General features: G+C 34.9%; 1 protein-coding gene across 3 annotated transcripts; it reads right to left on the bottom strand.

The window, feature by feature from the left end:
- Nucleotides 1–484: 484 nt before the first annotated feature.
- Nucleotides 485–25,817, bottom strand: LOC140759862 (uncharacterized). Of its 3 annotated transcripts, XM_073096531.1 has the most exons (19): nucleotides 25,530–25,801; nucleotides 25,293–25,443; nucleotides 25,119–25,190; nucleotides 24,920–24,991; nucleotides 24,759–24,830; nucleotides 24,591–24,662; nucleotides 24,318–24,389; nucleotides 24,178–24,249; nucleotides 24,017–24,088; nucleotides 20,293–20,364; nucleotides 20,132–20,203; nucleotides 18,036–18,107; nucleotides 12,290–12,358; nucleotides 9,064–9,129; nucleotides 8,897–8,941; nucleotides 8,464–8,528; nucleotides 1,680–2,056; nucleotides 1,408–1,603; nucleotides 485–1,315 (listed from the first exon to the last, which is right to left on the bottom strand). In XM_073096531.1, exons 1-19 carry the CDS (start codon nucleotides 25,606–25,608, stop codon nucleotides 1,128–1,130), a joined length of 1,956 nt encoding a protein of 651 aa, XP_072952632.1. In that variant the 5' UTR covers nucleotides 25,609–25,801; the 3' UTR covers nucleotides 485–1,127. The 3 variants fall into 3 exon arrangements, with proteins under 3 accessions (XP_072952632.1, XP_072952633.1, XP_072952634.1); XM_073096532.1 differs by lacking the exon at nucleotides 25,530–25,801 and having other exon boundaries at nucleotides 25,119–25,201; nucleotides 25,293–25,391; XM_073096533.1 differs by lacking the exons at nucleotides 485–1,315; nucleotides 1,408–1,603 and adding an exon at nucleotides 3,328–3,537 and having other exon boundaries at nucleotides 1,919–2,056; nucleotides 25,530–25,817.

Below are 25,817 nucleotides of genomic sequence, written 5' to 3'. Positions count from 1 at the left end.
TTAATTACACGAAGAGTACAAATTGATCTAGTGGTAGAGCCTCATGTGACCAACTGGCAATTGTTACAATTTTATAACATAAAATAGAGAGTAGTGTCTACGTAGGGAGTAACCTAACTCTTTTTTAGGAGGGTGGCATCACATGATTACCTAAGTATATTAAATAAAAACTTCAAATTGTAGGAAGAGACCCCATTTTGGCTCTTATTGGTTCTGCCTTTGATTGCTGCTTCCTCACATATAAACTTGTGTAAATGCCATTCATACTATTTGTTCTTCTTCCAAGGAGATAGTGTGATATGTGTTAATTTTCTGCATTAATCGCGGAAAGGTATCACTTTGACACATTGTATATCGATATTCTATTTCCAGGTATGATTTCAAATTTTCATATCTTCTAGAATATAGAAGAGAAGAGAGATTTGCAAAACTAATATTAATACCAAATAGAATTCACAATATAGAGAATTTTAAATACCCAAACTAAGCACAAATAAGAACATTAAGTATATACAAACCATAAACAAGAGAAATCTAGAGATTGACTTATGAAGGGCAGGACTAGCCAGACTTGATGGGTGGCCGCTGGACAGGAGGAATGCCAAAATGTGAAGATTTCTACAAAAGAAAAGGATTATAATGAAAAACCTTTTCATCTTGGACCAGTCTTTCTCTCATATATAGGAAAAAAACACAAAATAAACCCTTCACTTTTTCAGATATAACTACAAGAAATAATGAGGCGCAAATGAGGAGCCAATATCTGTTACACATAATTTATCATTGAACGACATTCTAACAATGGCAAGACATGATGTGATGACTGTTGTCTGTTATGCATTCAATCACTCAACTACATTCTTATCTCTAAAATATTGCTCCCTGAAGGAGCCATCAACAAAGCGAAGATGCAACACCGGTATAAACAAGCAGTTCTAGTACATAACCAACTTCCTTTGTTTTTCTCTTGTTCGCTCCCGGTATCTTTACAATATATCAGGTGTCCAGACAAGCTCATTCATTTGGCAAAGGAAATTTATATGCTGGACCAAACGGAGGAGGTTTAGAGGGACGGTCATATGGTAACATTAAATCACTCACACAGGGCATGGAAAATAGGAGAAGAATCAACTTCTTTTTGGCATATCATTATGAATTTGGATGCCAGCAATTGCAAGCCATTTCCACCAAAGGTAAGCGATGGATGAGAATATCGCTACACCGGCTATACAAAGAGCTGCAATGCCCACAAGAACTCCTGTTCTTTCCTTCTTGCTGGATTGTGTAGGTGTAGGTGTAGGTATCACAATGGAATCTTCAAAAGCAAAAATTGAGAAAAGGAAGAGTACAATGTCAGTCTCCCAACCAGGAAGTTTTCCAATAACAAGATATTGAGGAAGATAGTACCTTGATAGACACGTAATGCAGAAACCAATGGCCCATAATTTCCATTTTCTGGGATGCAACAGGTCCCTCTTCCAGCCCAGAAGAAATGTATATCAATGACCCCATTAGTAACATTTGCTTCAAAAGTTTTTACTACTGCTCTATTAGATCCCATTGCTTCATCGATAATGTTAAAATCCTGCCTGACAATATCACCCTGCATTTGATCAAAAGGGTGAATTGCTGTAAAAATTTAATCTGTGATTATGGGACAACTTGCAGTTGGTCGATACCTGAATATAGATGTCAAAGAAACGTCTTCCTAGGCTTTTCCAGGACTTCGAGTCATCAATGACTATCTCGGCAAAGTAAAGGTCAACTTTATATGTTCCATTAGGTAGGCCGACTGCATAGTATCTTAAAGAGCTAGGTGATCGCCTTGCTGATTTATAAAGTTCTGTCTCAAATGTTCCATTTATTTCAGCACTCGTTGTCACAATCGAGCTAACAGGATCCAAAAGATAAGAGCCTACATTACTCACAACCCATTGATGTTCTCTGTTCACGTGAAACTCTGCAGCCCCAAGATTGTTGGAGTCATCATAAAAGTAAATGCCTGACGACATTTGTTCGTTGCCACCACATTTAACAGCAAATGAAGAATTTGCAACTGTATAAATGACACACTAGTGAGTCAGTTATAAGTATGCCGAGAGTAAGACCATTATGTTCACAAATAAAATATGCATAACACAGAAGATAAGAGTAGCATTGACAAAAAGAAAACATTTTATACAAGATCATGTTTCATTATGCAGAACTCATTTTTCTGTTCCATGTGAGAAACCTTCAATTTTTTTGCAGAATGAGTTTACTGCCCTTCACAGTGACAATGGAACGGTATTTTATTTACAGACTATTAGTGGACAACAGTTAAGATATTATAAGCTGGATCACTTTATTGTGTGCTTCCAATAGATTCCTAAAGACTTGCCTTTTGTAAATGGAAAATTGACTGCATATATTTTCACTTCCATTAATGTGATCTTTGACCAGTGAGCTTGACAAGAGTTATGCACTATGTGATCTTTGGCCAGTGAGCATAACAAAAATTTTGGTAAGAGGTTGCAGATTGACTATCTTTAAGGCGGTGTCTCTTTATGAACTGGGATTTTCAGCTATAAGTGTCAAACTTGTACTTATTTCAAAGAGAGTGGGTATGAAAGATTAGATCAACTCATTGTTGAACCACCTTTACTCTCTTAAATAGTTAAATCAACTTCTCCGAACCCATGTAGAATATCTTCCCTCAATTTTCCCTTTTATCACCATCTTCCTAAGTCTCTATTATCTTTCCCTACCTCATTTTTATAAAATCATACACAGAAATACCTGAAAGTAGGGGTAAAAAAAATTGACCTTACTCAATAACCCGACACGATGATCCGGCTCTTATTCAGGTTTGGGTTTAGTTTAATTGGGTTCGGGTCGTAAACGGGTCAACTCGCCTAACCCGATTAATCGGGTCGTGTTCGGGTCGTGTTCGGATTTATGCAACTAACCCATTTTGACCCGTTTGACTTGTTTAAATATACGGGTCAGATCGGGTTAACCCACCAATCCATCAACCCCACTATATAAATATTAAACTTTTAACCCTAACTCACACCCTAACCCTCACTGCCTCACACCTTCTCTCAAGTCTCACCAACCGCCTCCCACCAACCCCTCTCCACTCCTCGTTGCCGTCCTCCTTCACTCCTCGTCGTCCTCCTCACCTCCTCCACTCCTCGTCGTCCTCCTTCACCACCTAAATATACCCAACCCTATTCGGCTACTGAGAGGGTAGCGATGGTGGAGACGGAGAGGGTAGTGATGGCGGCGACGGCAGCGGAGACGGAGGCCTCATCGTAGGAAGCGAGGAGGGAAGGGGAGATTTACCCGAAATCTTTCTCTCTCAGCTGTCTCCGATCTTGCCACTGAAGGCCACACTCGAAATCCTTCTCTCTACTGGTGGTGGAGACGAAGACCACTGCAGCCGTCTCCGATCTCGCCGCCACCGTAGCCGTCTCCCATCTCGCCGCCACCAACTGGATCTCGCCGCTGCTGCAGCCATCTCCGATGTTGCTGCCACTGTAGGATTTGTTACTACTGCAATTAGAAGAATGTGTTAGGATTTGTGGGTTAATTGAGAGTTTATTGTATAATGGATTGTATTTGTGTTAGGATTGAATGCATGGTTAACGACTTAATACTTACATTATTATTTTTATGTATAAATTTTGAGTTGAAAAGAAATTATTGTATAATGTATTATTTATATAGGGTAAATTAGTAAATATTATTTTTATATGGGGTAAAACAGTAAATAAATAAATATGACTGTATTATTTGGGTCGTGTTAATACGACTCGTTTATTAAACGGGTTACACGGGTCGTACCGTATTAACCTGACCCATTTATTAAACGAGTTACACGGGTCGTATCATGTTATCCGTTTAATAAACGGATCGTGTTCGTATTAGGGTGATGTTGACCCGATCCGAATTTGATTCGACCCGAACCCGCTTAACCCGACCCGATTGCCACTCTTACCTGAAAGTCGCATGTTTGGTTGTCGAAAAATTGGTAAAATGAAGTGGTTTTGGGAAGTAGAAGTTCTCAAGGAAATTATTTCCCAACAAAAATTTTCCACTTCCTATTGTTTGGCGCTAAAAATGTAAGATTAGAATTAAGAGTCTCTTACTTTTACTTGTTTAATTAAGTGAAAAAAAAAACTGAAAGTACGATTTCCTCACTTTTTTATGTTTAGTTTGAAAACAAGAAAACTAAAAATAGGGATCTCAAAATTAAAGAAAAGATATCTTAAACTTAAAAGGAAAAATTTGTGTTATGCTTTTGAGAGTAATCAGATGAACATCTTTATTAGTAATGTTTTTTTTATTACTAGATAAATAATAAAATACAGGAGAAACTTATATTTTTCGAAAAAAAATTCTAATAAAAAAAGAGAAAAGTAGCAGTATGATAATTCTTTGTGGAAGTAATAATATGAGTGCAAAACTTGTATTAAAAGAAAAAAGGAAAGGTATATCTATTTTTAGTACATGTCAAGTAAGAAAAAGTACCTTGCGAAAAATGTTAGATGTACCATGATTCTATTATTTTAAATTACAATGATGACCAATTAAGGGTACCTTATCCAATTTTTCTAATGATGATGATGGCTAATTAAAAGTAGCAATACAGTTAAAATCATAATTTCTAGGATAAGTTTGGCACTTACATTGAGATATTTTAACGGTATTTTAGGATGAATTCGGTTGTACATTGATATTTGATGGGTGAAGTATTCAAAATTACAATATATATATATATATAATTAATTTCCTCTTGAGCATGTGAACAATATTTTTAAAATTTGCAGATGCTATTGTTCATTTCAAAAGTGCGTATTATATTTGTTAGTTGACGGATAAGATGGTAAAAGAAATAGATGAAAAAGAGCCGTCTAAATAGTTACTGATAAAGGGGTCAGTTATAAGGTTGCTAGAAAATTACTTAAATGATAAAGAGACCTCATTTATGTTGAACGCCATATGCTGTACATTATATTAATCTCATATTAGAGGATATTATCAAAGTGCTTAAAATTAATATGGTCATATATGAAGGTCAAAGGTTAACAAATTTTATATACAATCATAATTACGTTCTTATTTACTTATATAGATGACTAGTAATAAAGCAATCATCGGACTCGGTCTTATTAGATTTGTCACTTATTTTTTAGCATTGGAGAGCATCATGCACTACAAAGATAATATTATACAAATATTTACATCATAAAAGTCGTCTATAAAAATTAAAAATATAAAACCTAAAAATAAGACTTTTAGGTAAAATTTTGAAAAACATGGCTCTTGAAAATACATTTTGGAATAGTATTACAATTGTCACAGCGGTATTTAAGCCTTTTGTCAAAGTACTACAATTTATAGACAGTGATGACAAGTTTAGATATGATTATTATATGATACGATAAAAATAACAAAAGAATCAATAAAAAAATATAGGCAAAATTTATAGAAAATGGTGGAATATAATTGATTTTAGATGGACCATGCAACTACATAGAGCTATATACGTTGCTAATAGGCATGCTTTTAATTTACTAATTTACTTTTATTGATGAATATTTAAAAATTTGAATGCTTACAAATTTTAAATTTCTATAGAATATTTTCTTAATCCAAAATTTCAGTTCTCTACAAATATCAATAATGATGCTAAAATTTTATTGGAAGTTAGGAAGGTATCAGCAAGCTTAAGCCTAACATTCATAAATAAATCATTTGAGATAAATAAGTGAGTTATAATTCAATTATATTATTTTATTATTATTTGTTTTAAGTTTTAACTTTCAACATAATTATCTTATGAAAGTATGCAATAATATATTTCTAATTTCAAATGATAAGATATAGATTGGGAACTAGGCAATTCAATACTATTAAAATTACTGTAGCTATATTTTATAATACTCCAGCTGAGTAGTAGTCTATTATGGATGAAAGGAGGCACCGAATTTGACACCAATAGCGTAGAAAATTTTAAACCGAACTATATCTTCGTCATAGTATAAAAAAAAGTTAACTACTTTCTCCTTAATCCATACCAAAACACAAAATCGATTGACAATGAAAAGATTTGAGAAGTTAGTTTTCTGTTATTATAATATGAGATTGAGAGAGAAAATTAAGAAAAAGACAGAAAATAAACAGTTGATTGATTTAAATCATGTTTTTGATGAAGAAAACCACTTGAGTCGATGGATAAGAGTGGTAAAAGGACAAATTATAAATTGATAGGGAAAAATCATAGTTAGATAAAATATTGGGAGACACCACAACGAGAGCAGAGGCTGATTCAAGTTGTTCGACAATGAGAGAAAGTACACCTACCAGTATTTATGATAGTTCTTATGATCCTGATGATGCACTTAGTGGTAACATTGTCTATTTTACATGTGCTGAGAAAAGTCTAGATGGCATAGGAATTGAAGATATAGAAACTGAAAAATATATATACATATCAGCAACGTCGTCATGAGAATGCTGCTTCCTGTGATTATGGTGTATCTAGTATTTAATTTTTTGAGTCATCACAAAATTCATATGCTAGTTATTGTCTGCTTAGACACAAGATCTGTATGGTGATTATAAATTACACACCAAGATTTATATAATATAACTAGTATGATGTAATCACTTTTCGGAGCACCAAGTCCTAGGCATCATTATTTATAAACTTATAGAGATTATGATGATGAAGACCACAAGAATTTAGAAGAGAATTCAATATTCATCAAAATATTGAATTTTGAGTAAGTTAATATATTTTTTAAGTTTTTAAGCTTCATATAAAAGTATTTTTTATTTTCTTATTTTCTTGTCATTTTTTTAAAGTTTTTTAAAAACTTTCTGCATTTTAAAATAATATGTAGAATTTTACGTAATTAAAAAATAGTTCGATCTAATATGCGCAACCGAAACCGATCCAACCCTGATACTCGGAACCTTAGTTAGAATGATAATGGCTAAATAAAAAATTTAGTCAAAAGTATTGCAAACTTATCTATATATGCATATAACAGCCTATGTTATCTATATTTTGCAAATTGGTCCCTCAAATTTCTGCTCATGGCACTCTTGACAAAGAAGTTTAATATATTCCTCCTATGATTTAACAAAATATGCAAACTTCTAAATCTTGGTCTTCCCCTCTAGCCAGACAGACTCTCCTCCCTTGGCTGTCAGAAACTGGTGGATAAATTTAAGAATATACTTTTTGTTGGTTAGCCAAAACTCCCTGGTTTGGAGGCCGGATAACTCTAGTAGAAGTCATCCCCTCTGTTTTCTCAACTACTTTCTCTCATTCTCTAGGCTCTTGTGAAGATTATTTGATCGCCTAAACTCGATTAGAAGCACATTCCTGTAGAAAGGCAATGAACAGGTTAGTGGGTTCCCAAATCCTAAATTGGGTGAAAGTTGCACAGTAGATCTCAGGAATGTTTTGGAATTCTTGATCCAATTGGTGGTGAAGCTCATCGTCAAGGACCTCACTTTCTTGCAGAAAGCCTTCCTGATGGTTACCTGCTAGCACATAAAGGTCCCCCTAAAGGACTCTTCCCTAAAGGACTTCAGTAAATGGAGATTCAGTGCAAATAAACCTTCCTTGAAGTCTTCCTTTTCAGCTATGTATTATGGGAGAAGTTCTCCAGGAGAACTTCAACGGCTTGGTCTTCCCTATTATGGAAGTTAGCCTTCGGTCAATGGTCAAGATATTCCTCTAGTTGGCTTCCTTGACAAAAGTCACACCAAGGACATTCCTGCGAAAGTGATTCTTAGGTAGCTTGGCTTACACTTGGTGTGACAAATTTTTTACACCAGATACTCAGATGCATGCCTTCTTTTTCCAATTCTTCAAAAGAATCCTTCTCTTCAAATCATGAGAAGTATGAACCCTCCAGATCTCCACCAGTCCTTCCCGGGTTTGCTTGGTGTAAAATGCTCTGATGTTATTATTGCAATTTCTTGGTGACTTATCTGGAAGAAAAGAAAGTGCAGAATTTTCATAAAAGCAGTCTGAACCACCTTAGGCTTCCTCATTGCATTCTCTGATATTTGGAGGCAATGGAGAAGCCCAACACCCAGACCTTGCTTATCTTGTATCCTTCTATGTTTCTAAATGAAAGCTAATTGGCTATGCCCACTTGTTCTCAAAAGAAAGGATTTGATTTATCTGCTTTGGATTCTTGTTCACATAAATCATTGAAATTCAAACTTCTAACAATTTTATTAGTTTCAGATAATGGACATAAATTGAACATAAATAACTCAGAATACTTCATGTCCCTATATAAAACCATAAGTAACTGCTATCTAGCACCAATAGACTAGATGCAATTGTCAACATAAGAAGCTTAAGGTTGAACAATTTATGTTGAAGAGGAGAAAGAGATAGAAGCAGGGAAAAAGGGAAACAAAAAACTAAATCTCAAACATTATACTTACATGTTAAATCTTTGGGAGTGCATGATGAATTCTCATGGAGGCAGTGAAGTACATCTAAAGTTATGCTGCATCATGGAAGAGGCAAATCCACTAAGAACATTCTATCAGGGAAATACTCTGACAAATTCTATGAATACCCCTATGTTGTGCTCACCGTGTAAGATGAGATAATATTTAATGAAAGGAAAGATGCAAATTTCTCTGTATATTAAAAAATTCATTTTAGGTTGTTCATATTAAACAGTAATATCTTTATCTAATAACTCAGTTACCAATGTCTTGATTGGAAACGGTTGATAAGGTTTCTGAGTTGTTTCATTTTCTCAAAGTTAATGAAAAAGAGGAGGCACCGAAACCTCAATTGCTTCAGAAGAGAAAATTTGTAACATGAGAACAGTTCAATACACTTATTTTATTGCAAATTGGCACCCACCTGTCAGATATTGTGCTTGTATCAATCAAAGTTCCAATATAGTTCCTATAAAAATGTGATTGAGTTAATGAGAGTAACCAAACTATGTATTTCTTAGAAGAAAGTACTAATATAGTGCAATCATCTTGTTGTCTATGCATAGTCAGTAAAAGGAAAAGATTACATACATTGAGAACCCTTGTCTTAAAAAATTGTTAGGAAGACCTCCAGATATAGAATTAAAGGAGACATCTCTGCAATCGTTGAGTGAAAAATATATGAGTGAACAGGTTTGATCAGATTATAGTGAAATCAAATGAAACAGATTGATTCTTCCATATGACAACCAAACTGCAGATGGAAACAAATTTCAGGAAGTGCATACTAAGAAAGTGATAAATATTAGAGATATATCTGATAGAACAGTGTCTTACATACTAAGAAAGTGATAAATATTAGAGATATATCGGATAGAACAGTGTCTTACACAAGTATAACACTACAGGGCGAAGGCTTTGTTACAATCTATAAAACAGATAACTCAGTACAAAAGATTGTTCTCCAAGAAAAAGTAGAATATAATATCCACCAAGTGCAAACCTAGAGACAGAAAGTTAGTGGTGAGAAATGTGTGATATGAGTTTTGCTATTGACCTCAGGTCCTCAACCCAACAATTTAAACTTTAAAATTCTAACTAATTGGTTAAACCAATGTTTTATTTGCAATATGGCGTTGTGGGTGCTTCCTGCCACATCTCACACTAGTAAGTAGTAAGCTACCTACATGAGAAATCAAGTCATCTCGCAATTTACCTTCGCTGTCCAATATTGGCCCTTGAAAGCATAATCATTGTCTGTTTGCCTATGTCGTTCATCATTTACTACCCCTGTGGCACAAAGATGGAGGGATGATGATTGCAGTGGCCCTTAGATGCTACTCTCCTCATGAGTGGCTTTTGCAATAGGACAAGAGGACAACTTGACAACAATAGAGAACCCCGACAATATAGTCTCTCTTTGTCTGTGTGCATGTGTGTATGTTGTCTGGATGTTCAATGTGTTGCCGCATAATGGTAATGTATGCTTAAGTAGATACTAGTTGAGGTGATGTTGCACCAAAAATAAGGGAGAAACACTTGACTACTCTGCGCCTTGGCATGCTGAAATTAGTGTATCTTTGCCTTGGGTTTCACACACAAAAAGGAAAGGAAACCCCAATCCTGAGTTCAAGAGGGTGAGAAGTGAGAAGAACACTTCATCTTTCCTCTCCAATAGTGAGTGTAATGGGGATGTCAAAATCTTGTCGGCAATGACAATGGGGCCAATGAAGAACAACAGAGGTTGCTGAGGTCAATATTGCAACAGTACCTTTGTCAGCATGATATTTCTTAGTCAGCACACATATTTCTACCCAGGACCCGTCCTTGTTTGAACTTTTCTCAAACAATAGAACACTATTCCATTGCCCCCAACGTCCTCCTCCCGACCCCCTATCCCCACCCCAGCAACCAAAATATCAAAAACCAAAAAAAGAACACAACTCCATTGTATCAAAATTGTATGCAGCTATCTTTACAATGCTTGAGAGTTGAGATAAACTTGTAACTAACTTTTACATATCATAATCTTATCATCAGAAAGGAGATTGAAGGTTGGATAATTCTTGTTATCTAATGTACACTATATATACCAGCGTTAGAAAATAAAAAATAAAAACCATCATTCTTTAATTGCTTCCTTTTAAAGTAATTCTTGAGTTAACATAGAATAGAGTACTTGTCATAAGTTTGAATCCTGCTAGTCCCATCTATAGTTCAACAATATAAGAGACCCTCAATTCATTTAAGTCCATTTCTTCAGCTTATCAAAATATCTCAAGTCTAGAAGTGGAGAAAAATGTTAGAATATAAAATAGAAAAACCACTATTCCTTAACAACTTAATCTTATAGAATAGTTGGCGAATTAACAACAAGCACATCTATTGAGCCCCAAAGTTGATATATTTATACAGCTTTGTCTAGATAGTATTAAATTATCTTTGGGGATCCATTATTCTTGTTAAAGCTATGATATGCTTATTGGTCCATTACCTAACAACTTAAGTTAGTTAGGTCAATTGGTTATCTAACATAGTATTGGAGCTTGTTTTCTAGAGGTCTGAAGTTTAAGCAACATTAGCCCCGTTTAATCCCTTTTCCATTTGTCTTTCATTCGTCCAAGTGTATAGGGACCACATGTGAGGAGGTATGTTAGAAGTATAATGTGCAATGTTGATCAATTCCCTAGCAGCTTAAGATTTTAGTTAAGGTTCTAAGTATCGGAATTAGGATCAGGATTGGCCATCCAAAAAAACAATACGTATCAGTGGTATCGGCTGTTTGTATCGATTTGTATTTTAATATACAAAAAATTCTAAATTTTTATAAAAATAATAATAATAAGATATAGATATAAATTATTCATATATAAATCTAAGAATAAATATTATTTTCTTAATTTTTTATCTCTCTTCCTACCACTCACACTTTCTCTCCTTCTCATACAAATTAAAAAAATTCTTACTCTCCCTCACTAACTCTCTTATCAAACTCTCTCTCTCTCTCTCATTAATTTTCTCTCCCACTACCACTTCCTCTCTCTCACTAACTCCCCCCTCTCTCTCATTAACTCTCTCTTTCTCTTCCCCCCTACTAACTCTCCCTCTCCTCCTTTTCCCTCACCAACTCCCTTATATCTCGGTCTCTCCCTCTCCGATTCTTCTCCGGCGATGCTTCTCCAATGAGCTTCAATGAAGCATTTTATCTTTTTCTCTCACTCTCTCCGACGAGCTCTCTTTATCTCTCTCCTCTCTCTCTTTTTTTTTCTTACTCTCCCTCTCTTTCTCCCTTTTGCTCTCCCAATTTTGATCAGTTTGCGCCGATACGGCCGATCCTGACCCAAAATGGATTGGGTATTGGCTGATTCGACCGATACTAGGTCTAACCTTGGATAGCCAATCTTAATCCGTTTCGACTGAACTCACTCAAGACCGGCCGAAACTTAGAACCATGCTTTTAGTTCATCTGGTTTTATGGACATCTTACAACCTTGTTGTTCTCCAATGCTAAGGGTACATGAGGATCACATTACACACCAAAATGCATTTTATTTGTAATATACTTGTTTTGTAGAATTCCACCTCATGGGCAAGCATGCATAGAAACACAAGCAAAAGTAGAAGAGAACCTCGAGATTAAAGTAAAACATTTTGCAAATTTGAAGGAGGTTTTGGCAAAAGAACCATTCACCCAAATCATGTAATCTCATACTGCTTATTGTATATACTGAAGAAAATGAGAATAAGATTGCTAAACTAGGGATTGAGAAAGAGTAAGGTTCTGTGCAAGCAAAGAAAGTTAGTTCAATAGACTTACAGAGCAACAAGATGGGGAGTGATAATATCAGAAGGAAGAACTCCAGTCAAATTATTGGTACCCAAATATCTGTAAAAGATAATGCATTATCTCAAGGAACACAAATAGAATGTGCACTATGAGTACAACTATTTGTTATATATAAGAACACATGGGAAATTATATGAAAATGAAAATGAAAATGAAAATCCATTCTCTGGCTATAAGCACTAGTCCTATGGCCCAATCAATAATGGATAACAAGTTGAGGATCGTGAAAAAGTGGACACTAATGCTGAAAATATTATGCACTGGCAATTTACAACCAGTTCACCACCTTCCTTTGAGTGTCCATTTGCCCTCAGCTTTTGGGAAACCTTCTTCCCACAGTCAGGGTCTTTTGTCTTTGTTAAGTTTTATTTGTAATTATGTAATAAACAAATTATATTTCAAAATATAATTTATATTCATGTAATATGTCTAGATTTTATGTATGAGCATATGCATAAGTTATGAAATATTTGATAAAAAATATTAAAGTGAAAAATTGATTTTGAAGTCAAAGTGTCATTGAAGTGCTCAAACAGTGTTATGAAGGTTGAAATAATATGAAAAAATACCTAAGGGCGCAAGAACTGGCACTGTGCATTCAACTGTCTAGTATGTCGTCCGAACAGGGCGTTCGAACACATTTTGCAATCGTTCACACTGCATTCGCACATATAGAGAGTTTGTTTTAGCCATTCAAATACATTCTATTGGCATTCATACAGAGGTTCATACTAGAACTCATCGTGTTCGAATGCACTAAAAGCCCACGTAATTTGTGATTTCTAGAGTTAAATGAGATCTGACTTTGACTTGGATTTAACTTTATCTCTAAAAGGATAGAGAGCTGTTAAGCATTGATTTGAAAATCATCTTTTAGAAAGTCGTCTACAATCATATTGAGATCATCTTTGGAGGCTATTAGAAAGCACTTCTCTGCTTTAGACGGAACGTGTTAAATTGTTTTAAGAACTACGTCTCGAGAGTCACTGAGATAGAAGAATCAACCTCAAGAGTTACTGAAATTTAGAAACCTATCATAAAAAGCAGTATCGCAGGATTTAGCGAGCAAGGTTGAGATATGGGAATCAACGGTGATATGTAGGCTTCTTATTAACTACTATAAGTTTTAGTAATTGGTTCGAATCCGAGTTTGGATTTGAGATTTTTTATCCAATTTAGTGTTTTTCTACGTAAAAATTTTTGTGTCCGTGGTTATCTTTTTCACACTTTAGTTTTCACATATTATTATTGATAGCATGTAAGAGATCCTATTTTCTAGAGCGTCTATTATGTTTTTCAATTGGTGTCATAACATGCCTAAGGATTCATGTAAGTTTTTTTTTTTCAACCTTCCTACCTCAATTTAGGCATTTTAGTCGCAAGAGAGGTACATTAAAATATGGCCCCCTTGCACAAAGCCTTCAACCACTTCATTGGGATTTTTTTGGTGGCTCTTTAGGAAGGTCTGTAATAGGAGAATTTTCTTTCGTGAGGCTAGAATAGCCCTTGCCTCCAAATTTCCATCTCTGATATTTGGAGGCAATACCCTTTCCTCCCTCCTCTCTAGTCTCTTTCAAGGACTTTTTTGCCCTCCTCTCCTTATAACTCCTCGTACCTCCCATTTTCCTTCTAGTTACCTGTTTGCTAGCCCATTTTTCTCAACAAAAAAAACAAAAAACAAAAAAAAAAAACGCTGAAGATTTGCAGACATTACTGACACATCGTACAAGCACATGAATAAGTGCTGAGGTTGCCACTAGCTAATGATCCTTCCTGCAGGGATTCAGTTCTAAGTTATATTTTTTTGTATTTACTTATTTCTAGTGTTCAGGATTGTATTTGCTTTTTGCAGTTGTTTAGGGTGTGAGTGCTTTTTATTTATTGTCACTATAAGGTCTATATAAAGACCAACTATTTTCTGGTTAGGGTTAATGAAGAAATTTGAGATTTGTTTCCATCATGAGCTTTGGATGTGAAACTCTAATTTGAGGGTGGAGGTGTGAAACGTCATTTCTGTTTCTTTTCCTCTTTCTAGCCATCATCTTCCCTATAGGCTATAACCCTAACGATCCCTATTGTTTCACATCAAATTTATTATAATGTTGTTCCAGAAACAGGACATATGCATCACATTTGGAAATTAGAGCTCTGTGGACAATAGTATAACTTCATTATAAAAAGTGATGCATTATACAAACAATAAGAAGCTAAATCATATGCCATAACCATTTAATGAAACCAGACTTGTAGTAGCTGAGAGTGATATTTCACAGCTGTTTATTTTTCTGGTTCCTAAACCATACCAAAAATGAGTACTTTTCTCTCTTTCTGAAAGATATTTAGGACAGACACCCTACTACTAAGTTCTCTATAAAATGGCTCAGCAGCTTGTCCTTTGGAATACAAAAAATCATTATTTCCCCTTATGTCATATACCTATGATATGTGGCTTTTGGTTCCTCTTCTACTGAAAACTTCCAAAATATCATAAGTACCACTAAATTCTTCAAAATATCATTATTGTGACCAAAATAATTTAGCTCTTTCAAAATTGTCATTCCATCCATTACACTATTAAATCTAACAAATGATGGTTAAAACTGAACTTAGATTAATAAAAGACCATTTCTCCCTTGTATAAATTGCTTGAAATGATTCAAAAACAATCTGATATTACTCAATATCATAGTACAAGAAAATAAAATCATATTCTTTACAAGAAAGAAAATTGGTAATATATATTTACACTCTAAACATCAAGATAGAAGGGTTTTAATCACCTATATGCATTTTTTAACCTTAATAACCATATGTTAGGAATGTTGTGTGAATGTTCTATTAAAAAACTAACCATAATTGCAATTCTAGAAGAGTCAAGATTTCAAGAGCACTTATGATATTTCAAAAAGTGTGGTGGCAATTATAATATTTTAAAAGTTTTTGCTGCAATTATGCAAAAAAAACTAATTCCTTGTGAGGCTTGAAAGAGTAGCTAATAGGGTAATAGATTTGTTGTTACCATCAATGATGGCCGTGCCAACTAGCACTTATCGTGCCGATAGAATATCAGCACTCCTCGGCACACTAACACAGCCTCATGCCGGGGTGTGTGCCATTAGACCTAAGTTCTTTTTTTTTTTTTACACTTTCAAGAATAATTTGGGGTGTACAAATGATAAATATAGCTTAATTTTGCTAATACTATTATTTGTGCGGGTTTTTCTACATAAATGTACCATTTTGGTGTCAAATCTATGAAAAATACTCTTTAAAATGTAAGAATCAAAGGTTTAATCTCTCCTAAAATTTCCTTCAAATTTCAAAAATCCAAAATTAATATGTTAAATTCATTCAAATTGGATCAAAATTGGTATAGGAACATATATGAACTAAAATTTTATAATTTTTAGCTAAAATTTCTGCATGTTAGATTTCCACCCAATTTAAAAAATCCAAAATTAATGTCAAATTCATTCAAATTAGGTCAAAATTTGTATAGGAACATGTTAGATTAACTACGTTCAAATAGGTTTTGGTTTTAATTATTAAGCTATTATCAATTAATGAATGTATTCAATCATATTATGTGTTGAATTATGTCTTGATTATTTCTATATCTTTAATGAAATTTTACAAAATTATCTAAGGATAAAAGACTATAATATTGACTTTAATATAATATTTAAACTAAAAACATATATAAAGACCCTGAAAAATATATTAGAGGGATGTCAAAGGTATGCCACTAGGACGTCAGAGCATGCTAGGGCATGAGATTTCGGCACGCCCTATGTCAATTGGGTATCGGCATGACCATCCTTACTCACCACTTTGACTATGTTATATTGTAGATTTTAAATTTCACATACTTGTAAACTTGACCTTGTTTGGAAACTTGTTCATATACTTTGATTTATATTGTAAATTTACTTAGTTGGAGAAGAATTTAAGATACTAGAAAGCAGTTATGATGATGCATGTTTGAATCATAGTTCCCAGTTTTGGCCGATCTTGATCCGAGCTAGCCCGACAGCAGCAGCTGTAGGCTGCAGTAGGTAGCTGTCAACTGTTGACAGCAGTAGCCAACAGCTACAAAGAGAGGGAGAGAGAGGGAAAGAGGAAGAGAGAGTGAGGGGGAGAGTGGGATACCTCAAACTAATAATTAGAGGAATAGGAAAGAAAGGAAGGAAGAGAGATTATTACTTTTTAAGCTTTATATGTCAGTAATTATTATTTCTTATTTTCTTATAATTTTTTCTAAATTTTTAAAAATTTCTTAATATTTTTAAATAATATTTAGAATTTTATTTAATTAAAAAATCCGATCCGATACAGGCGGCCCATATGGCCAATATGGCCGATACGGCCGATAAGTATTGTTTTTCCGGACGGTCGATCCCGATTCTAATACTGATTTTCAGAACCTTGGATTGAATGTGTTAGATACTATGTACTTAAAGAAAATGCAGAGTGTTCAGATCTGGTAAGAGGAAAACATAGTTTTAGAAATGCAAAGTTCTGTCTACTCTGATGATGCTAAAAGTTTCAGCATTTATAAAGATGCAAAAACTTTCAGCTTCTCTGATATGTTTTATTACGAGATAAGAAACCGAAACTTTCAGCTTTTCTCCACAGGGATCTCTCCAGAAGTAAAAGGCTAAAACTTTCAGCGACTTTAGAAACATTGAAACATTCATCTTTTGTAACGACCTTCCAGCTCACCACTGGGCTGGCCATCCTACTTCGGGAGAAGCATAAATGTGTAAATAGTTTAAACCCACTATTAAAAATATTTTTTACGACAATAATGTTAAATAAAAAATTCATAAAGGTGAGTCATAGACCTAGTAAATTTTCCCAAAAGAAAGAAAATGTTGTTTCCCATAAGAAAGACCAGATCTTCTAATACAAAATTCTCTATAAGAATATTTTGTGTGGATCATCGCACAAATCCATCATCAAGCTTTGTGTTTGACCTCAGCTTTTTATGCATGCTGCCAGATTGATGTTTAAAGTTTAGTTCTGAAGTTTCTGCTACTTGGAATATTGCTCATTATATTTTCCAACTATCAGGTGATATAAGCCTATGCTGAAACAACACAGCACAATGATAAGGAGAAATGTCATTCAAGTTGGATGTGAGGAAGACCAAAAATGACATTGTTTTGACAAAAACCCTTGCATATGCAAAATTTGGATAAGAACCCATTGGCAGCCCCAAAAGATGGGGACTAAAGGTTTTGGTGGTGTTGTATTACTACAACATACTAGAGTAATTACTTAAAGATGGGGACCAAAATGACAGTCTCCTCTTTCTAGGGCTGCATTGGCAAGATCCTCCATGTAATGGAATGCATTCCTTTATATAGGAAGTTAGATTATGGAAACAAGATACCAACCAGTATAACTTTTAGCATTTATTTCCTATACAAGAACTAAGTTTCATAGACACAACTAATCCTTCTTTTCTTATTTTAATTACCTAACTTACTACAACAAGAGAGTGGCCGTAAGGCAATTCTTTACATCCAAGAGGTCATGGATTCATTGGTTTGAATCATGGAAACAACCTCTTCAAAAAGGAAACCTACATCTTTTAACTCCTACACCCTACTAGGCAGGAGCCTTATGCGCTGAAATGCCCTGTTAAGTTTTAACTACCTACAATAAAAATAATACTCAGTGATGGAGAAAATATAAGAGTAGTTGAACTTACAGATGCCTTAAGGAGGTAAAATTGTTAAATGATGTTGGTATCTTGCCACTCAGCATGTTAAAACTTAAGTCCCTGTCAAAGTCAAAACAGCAATTGCTTGAAGACCTTAGACATCATTTCTTACTAGAACAAAAAGACAAACATAATGTTAATTATAAATATTGCATAACATGCATATATAATATATTTAAAGAGATATGCTGATATTGTTTAAGAAAAGCACTGAAATGGACTTTCCTAATCTAGGGGGCTTTTTGCATAAGCCCCCTCTTTATCTTGGAAAACTTTCATTTCACACCCTACTGTTCAGCAATAGTACAATTTGCTATTTCACCCCATGTTTTGCATATCGATAGTTAATCCATCATAAAAAATTTAAATTTGAAGCAAGTGGTAACATTGCTAAAGCATACTTCATAAAAGCCTAATCCAAAACAGTAATTTGGTAATTATGTCAATTAAATTTAAAGAGGATACCAGTATTGATGCACTCCCATCATACACTATTTGATAAATCCAACCCAGGTTTGCCTTCTGAACCATAATATCATCAAAATATAGGGTATGAAGTATTACAGGGTTTCCACTTATTATCTTAAGCAAACTGGTGATTAGAAAAACATTAATATATAAATAGCGGTGACTACTAAATCAGAATAAATTATGATATTTGGTGCAACTTTTAATTAGATTTGATTGTAAGTAACTAAGTATAGCTTTTGGTTTAGCATCATCCCTCTCCTCCTAACCTGTCTAGGTGCCCCTCCCCTTTCCCTGACCTCTTTCTTCCTATCTTCTGGAAGTTAATCAGTGGGATGATTGCTGTCTTGATTTCTTTAATAAATGACTTCGTCTGCATCTCCCACTTGATTTGGATGTTGGTTTGCGTATTGACAATTCTCTTCCCATGGCTGAATCCATTGGATGGCTCCTTCGCTCAGTTGAGGTTCAATTAAGCAATATTGCCCCATGTTAAATTGCTTCCAATTGCCTCTAGCAAAAGAGTTTGTTTGGTAGCTCTTGGCATTGTAGGAGCCCTCTAATCTTAGTGGAGATTGCTATAGGAGGGAAAATTGGAAAGGAGAGAGCAAGAGTATCTGTGGTAAAATTTCGGGGAGGAAAATGAGAGTAATTTTGGCACAAAAGACAGCAAATATTACTGTCATAATATTTTGGATTCTGCAAACGATGTAGCCATAATGCGGGTCTCTCTCTTAAGTAGAGTTGTTGCCCAATTGCATGGACTATAGAACAGAGGAAGATCATGATCGCTGAGGATTTGCAGCTAACCATGATATTAGCGATTTTCAAGCAAGTGGACTTTTCTCATTGCATTTACAGATAATTAGAATTACATTACTTTTCCTAAATTAAAGTGGATTTACTTCTTTATGCTTGATGCATTGAAGTATATACTTTATAGTTTTATTATACAAAAACTTGTCTAATGTCTTGTACATAGTTTCTCCACAAAATACTAAATAATTTCATTCTTAAATCAGCTATTAGCATACTTAAAGTCCTTTTTAACATCTCATAAACATCTCAAATGTCTACTATCATTTCATTTCTCAAACTTGTATTCCTGGACCACCATGACTTCCTACTTATTTAGCAGACCAGCAGTGAAATGCAACAACAAGTTTCTAACAGAGTTAACGTTGCCTATCACACAATATTGGACTTGCCTGTCCTTCACTAACTTTTCCTCATCATATATTTTTGTATTGTTTTGTATAATGTATAGTACCCCATCTGCTGAGCATTTAAAGAGGATACTAAAACTTATATAGTTATATATATAAAGATGTTGTTCTAAACTTTTAATTGCTAACTAGTGGTGGAATACATACTCTATTTGTTTGCATAGATAAAGGCTTTCCCCAAAACTCCAACTTAAAATTTGAACTATATGATCTTCTAGAAAACAAGATTAGTATTCCCTATATACTTATATTTTCTAATTATGAAGCTTCTCGGAAAGAATAAAAGACAAACCAATAAGCAATCACATGATGCAACACTTGCATGTTGCATGGAACCAAGATATTCCCGTAACATAGCAAGTAAAAATATCAGATAATAAGGAAACTCACAGGTATGTTAGGTTGGAGAACTCTCCAAGAAAATCAGGAAGCTCACCAGTGATATTACTATTTCTCAACGACCTATTTCACAATAGATAAAACATGTCAATTCTTCTATGTATAAGGAGAGGCTTATATTCTGTTTGGACTTGAAAAGTATACAGGCATACAAGATCGATATATTCTTCAAGTTCTTCAAGAAAGAAAGAGAAGATCCTGACAATTTAAGATCACCAAGTCTCCTGTAAAAATGCCAACAAACAATTAAAACTTAGTCATGTATAAGATCACCAGATAAACTTTTAAATTAAACAATAAAATGAATAAAGATCAGTGAAAGAACCACAGAACTTCTCAAGGTAAGAATAGCTTCTAAATAGATGGAAAGGAGTTCAATTAAAAGACTTGGAGCATATAAAAGAGAGGGCATCCCAGAACATCTGCCTACACAGGGTCTGAAGAGATGTATGCAGGAGTACAGTCACACCAAGCGATGTAACAATTAGTTAATGTAGAAGGGATTGTCAGATATTCTTATTACGGACGGAGAGGAGGAAGCCAATTCCATTAAGTATTAAACAAGAAACAAATTTACAAATTGGAAAATTTTAAAAATGCATGAGGTAGACCATGAAATGTAGATATATTGTCTCTCTTAGCCATACTGAATTCCTCCTGGATGTGGAGCTATAGTCAATAAATGGAAAAAATAAAGAAATTGACATGGCATTTTGACTGCCTAAACAACCTCAAAAGAGTTAGGTCTCTTTGACATGTCTATGACCGTCACTTTAGAGCTGCCCAATTCTGATTCCTGGAATGCTGAAATTGGACATCGATACAAATCTTATTAGTGTGGCAAAATAGATTACAGCCATTTCCTTTTGATCCTCATGAATCATGGTTCAGTCACTAGTTCCAAATATTCATAAAGCAAACTCAAATAATTAAAATGATTATATATCCGTTCAAGGCAAACTCAAAACAACATGGACTAGATCTTGTCTTTGTTCCCTTCCGTGTATCTTTTGTGATTCTTGTTATAAACATGAAAAGCTTGGTGTGAAGATTGGAGGACTTGGCATCTTTAAGAAGACTATCAGGTATAAAAGGTAATACAATGAGAAAAACAGACCGTAGGAAAGGCTCTCCAAGTGCATTATCGATGTGGGCGTCATCTTCAATTTGACCCTATTGAAGTTCCTCGAGTCCAATTGGTTCCAATTAGCTTAATTGGACTCCATAGGGTCCGATTGACTTTCAATTTTTATTGAATTGATGAGATTGATCAATTGGGTTAGCCAATTGATGATTATAATTAGCCTATGGTGCGGGCGTTATTGTCATAATTTCTAATTGGCAATTTGTGAACAAAATATAATTTTGTGTTTTATCAAAGTCTAGAGAAAAACTGTATGATCTGCCGCAAGTACTCACGGAAAGTTTCAGAGCCATTTTCTACATTTGTGTAAAAAAATTTTGTTCGTGTTAGCGTGATTGTTTTGGTTTTCCTATTTGGGTTTATATTGTCTTTTGCCAAAAGGCAACAAGCTCAGGGGCAAGGTCATAGAGAAAAACAAAGCTTTAGTAAATCTTCTACTATCATGATTTTTCGTGGCTAATCTCTAAGAGAAAAAAATCAAGGGGGAGTTATTAAATATTATAAATACCGTAGTTATTGTCACATTTCTCAAAATTACCCAAGTTGTAAGGAAAATGGTAAGACTATGCAAGCTACTTGAGATGATACAAATAAATTTGAGGATGATTATGAGATGTCAAGTGCAGGTGAACAAAATAAAAGTGATTCCAATGATGATGGAGGTAGATGTCTAAACTACAAATGATGGCATTATATTCATAAAATCCTAGAAAGGTGAAACTTCAACTTCCTCTTTTATCGGAAAGCACTGTAAAGTATTGTCACCTCCTTGTTTTGTAAAATCTGTTGTGATGCATGTGCTTCTTATATTTATGATGTGATGATTTCTAAGCATGTTTATGTTGGAAAAAATGATGTAAAACATAATATACCTAAGAATGATTTTCAAGGAAAATTACATATTCTTACTTATCACAATTGTGGTATTAAGAGCCGTATCAAATTTTAATGCAATATGCGCTATAACAAGCCCTTTAAGGTTTGAACCACACGAACCTATGCACCAAGGTACAATAACTTGCATACTGACAATTGATTTGATGATTGAATGCTATATGAGTATATGTGATTGTCTAGACTGTTTGCATGCTTCTACATAGCATTTCGCTTATATCTCGTAAAAATGAAGTGAAGGTAAAGATGAGGCAACATGGATTAGGAAGAGTGATCATTTAGCACCCATTTGGAATGGTGTTTTTGAATGATCTCACAGTGGAATATTCTATCTAGCGAGAACAATTTGGTTTTATTTTATGACCTAGTCATTTTTTTGTGTACATTTTTTGTGGGACTTGCTTGTTTTGCTTGTTTTGCTTTTCTTGAGTCTTTAGTCTTGGTTTTTGTGTTTTCCATCTCGTCCTTGAGTTAAAAATAAAAACAGAACTCTTTCAAAAATAAACATTCTATTGGTTGAGGCTAATTGTAGTTTCTTAGGTCACCACATTTGAGATATTCTTGATTGTAGTTCACCTTCGCAAGTATATTTATATTTCTTTTAGGACAAGGTGTTTAAATATATTTGTTTGTGAAGTGTTCATTAGTTGAGTAGCCATATACTAATCCTAGTTCTAAGAACTGATCTATTCATAATGCTAGTAGAATGTTTTGATAGTTTATTAGATTAAAATAGTTTAACCTACAACCCAACGATGGCCGTGTCAGTGGCATACCGGCACATGGCATGAGGAGTGTCGTACAACATCTTTCTTAGCAGCAATCCACTTGTCGTTGCTTGTCTTCGCTCTTTGCCGCTCACCATCAACCTCGATCTCATCATCGCCACTCTTTCGGCGACGACGAGGTTGACGGCGAGTGGCGAAAGAGTAGTCTCCCTCATCTTTTTCCCATAATTGTCTAAGTATACTAAAATGCCACAAGACATACAGGGCATGGATCCAAAAACCAATACATCCCTAAGTCGGATCCTTTATGGATCTGATCGGTATTTGACCCAGGGACATCATATCATGTTCATGGAGCCTAGAACAAGAGGGTTCTCTCACGTTCCCTCCACCCATCCCAAGCGACTTGACGCTAATATAGTCTTGTCAACGTCCAACAAAGAATCTCTGAGAAGATCATGCTTTACAACCTCCGGCAACTTCAAGTATGTTTTTTATCTTTTTTTGCTTTCTCTCTCTATCGGACTCCGGCAACCTTGCTCTGTCTCTCTCAGCCTCCTCTCTCAATTAACTCTTGCCTCTCTTATTTTTCTCTCTTTCTTTTTCCTTTCTCTTCCTCCATATGTCCCTCTATCTCTGTTATTTTCAATTTTGTAATTCTGAAATGCTTATGTAAGTTTAAAGAATGATTTAGTTTATCTTATAATTTATATATATTGATAATTATATAGTGACATTTACTTAATTATATCTGGATAAATTAGTCTCTAATCTCTATTTAGTAATTTGATGCCCTGCTTCGTTGTCGCCTCTGGGTACACCGATGACCTCGGACTAATGATCACGAAAAATGTTTAGCTCTGCACACAAATACAGGAAGATCCCAATTGATAGTAAACTTCAATCCAGAACCAACTTTGAAAATGCCAATTTTCTTGGTATCTCTCTATGGCTCAGTAAGTTAGCTCTGGAGAGGACAAAAATAGTTTTCATCATAATATGCAGACCACTTATAGTATAACATCCAAAAATATAAGCAAAAAATGTGATTGACATTTCTAATAGGAGACATTATGATGGAAGAAAAGTCAGACAACAGTATCAACTTACAAGGTTTCCAGTTTTGTTAGTGCTGAGAAACTTCCTGGAATAGGTCCACTAAGTAATGTCCCATAGATTTCTCTAGCAAATAAACAATAATTGGCTTTAGAAGATTCTGACAAAGAAATGAAACTATTACGAAGCAAGTACTCTAAGGTACATGGGCATACAGATCTCTGAGCTCAGTAAAGTTCCCAATAAATGGAGGCAATTCCTCATTGATGTCATTATCAAATGCCCATCTGCAACAGGATTCAGCATCCTTAAGAAGAGAACATGTACATTAATAAAGAGAATAAAGGTAACTTACAAGGTTGTAAGGTTCTTTAAATGTTCTAACTCATTGGGAATACGTCCACTTATTTCGTTACTATCAAAGTACCTAACCAAGTGCATATGCTTAGTCAGTTAGTCATAAGAAAAAGGGAAGTGTCCTTGAGATAGAATAAATAATGGCTACTGTCTTATAAACATGGAAACAAATTAATGCATATGCCACACCATTCATAACAATTATAATCTAGAAAATGCAGCTGGACGCTGCCAAATCATAGACCTCAAGAAGAGAAAAAGAGATACTTACAAGTGCTGCAGCGATGTCAGGTTTCCAAGTTGTTTGGGGAGGGAACCAGAGAATCTATTTGAACTCAAACTACTGTAAATGCATTAATGACCGAAGACCAAATCACCAACAATTGTTTCCTTCATTAAGTTAACTCATGCATAAAAAAACAAAGTTTTGTTGGCGTACAGAAAAGACAATCGGGTAAGGTTCCCAAGCTCTGGCGGCAAAGGGCCCGACAGATTGTTCGTGCTCAATTTCCTAAATGAGAAATTAACAGGACATTCAGGTTGTAGGATATAACAATTAAGTATTTTGATGGACCAAAAGATAAAGGAAGAGAGAATCACAAGTATGTCAGATTGGAGAGTCTGCCAATTTCTGGAGGTAATCGACCACTCAACATGTTTTTACTCAAATCCCTGCATCCATCAACCAATAAACTCAAATATAAACGTCGGCAGTTCCCTAATACATGATTAATACAGGCATCAAGTGATCAATGTAACTAAAAGAAATCAAGATCAACGACGCGAGAGTTCATCTCACAGGTAGACAAGCTCAGACAAATTGAAGAGCTCCATCGGAATTTTGCCGACAATGTTTTGACCGCTGGCATCCCTGAAAAGAACCTCAACAAACAACCACATTCCAAAATTTGTCCAAATTCAGAAGTCAAGAATCCGAAGACCGGGAAAAGAAGACGATCGGAAGAGTACACACATGCTAATGACATGGCAGATGCCGTCTTGCGATGAAGGGCAAGAGCAATTGATCCTAGGACTCGCGTCAGGCCATTTGACAGTGCAGGGGTCACTATTGAGGTCCCAGTATTGGATTCCCCATTGATCCAAGATGAGTCGCAGCGCTTCTACTGAGATAAAACAAGGAGAACACAAAACAACTAAATGTTAAAAATCATCAATGCGGAGGTGGATCGAGAGAAATCCGAAAGCCCACCTTCGGAGGGATCAGTTATCGATGCGGCGAGAGGAGGAAGAAGAAGAAGAGCGAGGAAGAGAAGGCCGAGAGATGCCATTTTTCGGTGGTAGAAGAAGAGGAGGGCGACATTAGAAGTAATTGAAGGAGTTGACTTGGGTTGGAAAGGTGGAGATGAAAGGTTCGGAATTGTTCAAACAATTGAGACGGCAGCAGATGGAATGGTGGTTTGTTTACTCGCCGTAAGCGCAGCATTTCCCATCTAGGAACGAAATCAGAAAGAGAGGAGACGGCGTTACGAGAGGTGGG

This window comes from Typha angustifolia, chromosome 5 (assembly GCF_048772165.1).
Source record: "Typha angustifolia cultivar Huaian chromosome 5, ASM4877216v1, whole genome shotgun sequence".
NCBI lineage: Eukaryota > Viridiplantae > Streptophyta > Magnoliopsida > Poales > Typhaceae > Typha > Typha angustifolia.
This window is presented reverse-complemented; position numbering and strand designations above follow the sequence as displayed.

What these genes read in the sequence shown, in the direction of transcription:
- LOC140759862 (XM_073096531.1), bottom strand. Translation starts at nt 25,608, where the DNA reads ATGGCATCTCTCGGCCTTCTCTTCCTCGCTCTTCTTCTTCTTCCTCCT. An exon ending in GATAACTGATCCCTCCGAAG is followed by an intron (nt 25,444 to 25,529) that starts GTGGGCTTTCGG and finishes GTTTTATCTCAG; the next exon opens with TAGAAGCGCTGCGACTCATC. An exon ending in CTAACAAAACTGGAAACCTT is followed by an intron (nt 20,365 to 24,016) that starts GTAAGTTGATAC and finishes GCATTTTTACAG; the next exon opens with GAGACTTGGTGATCTTAAAT.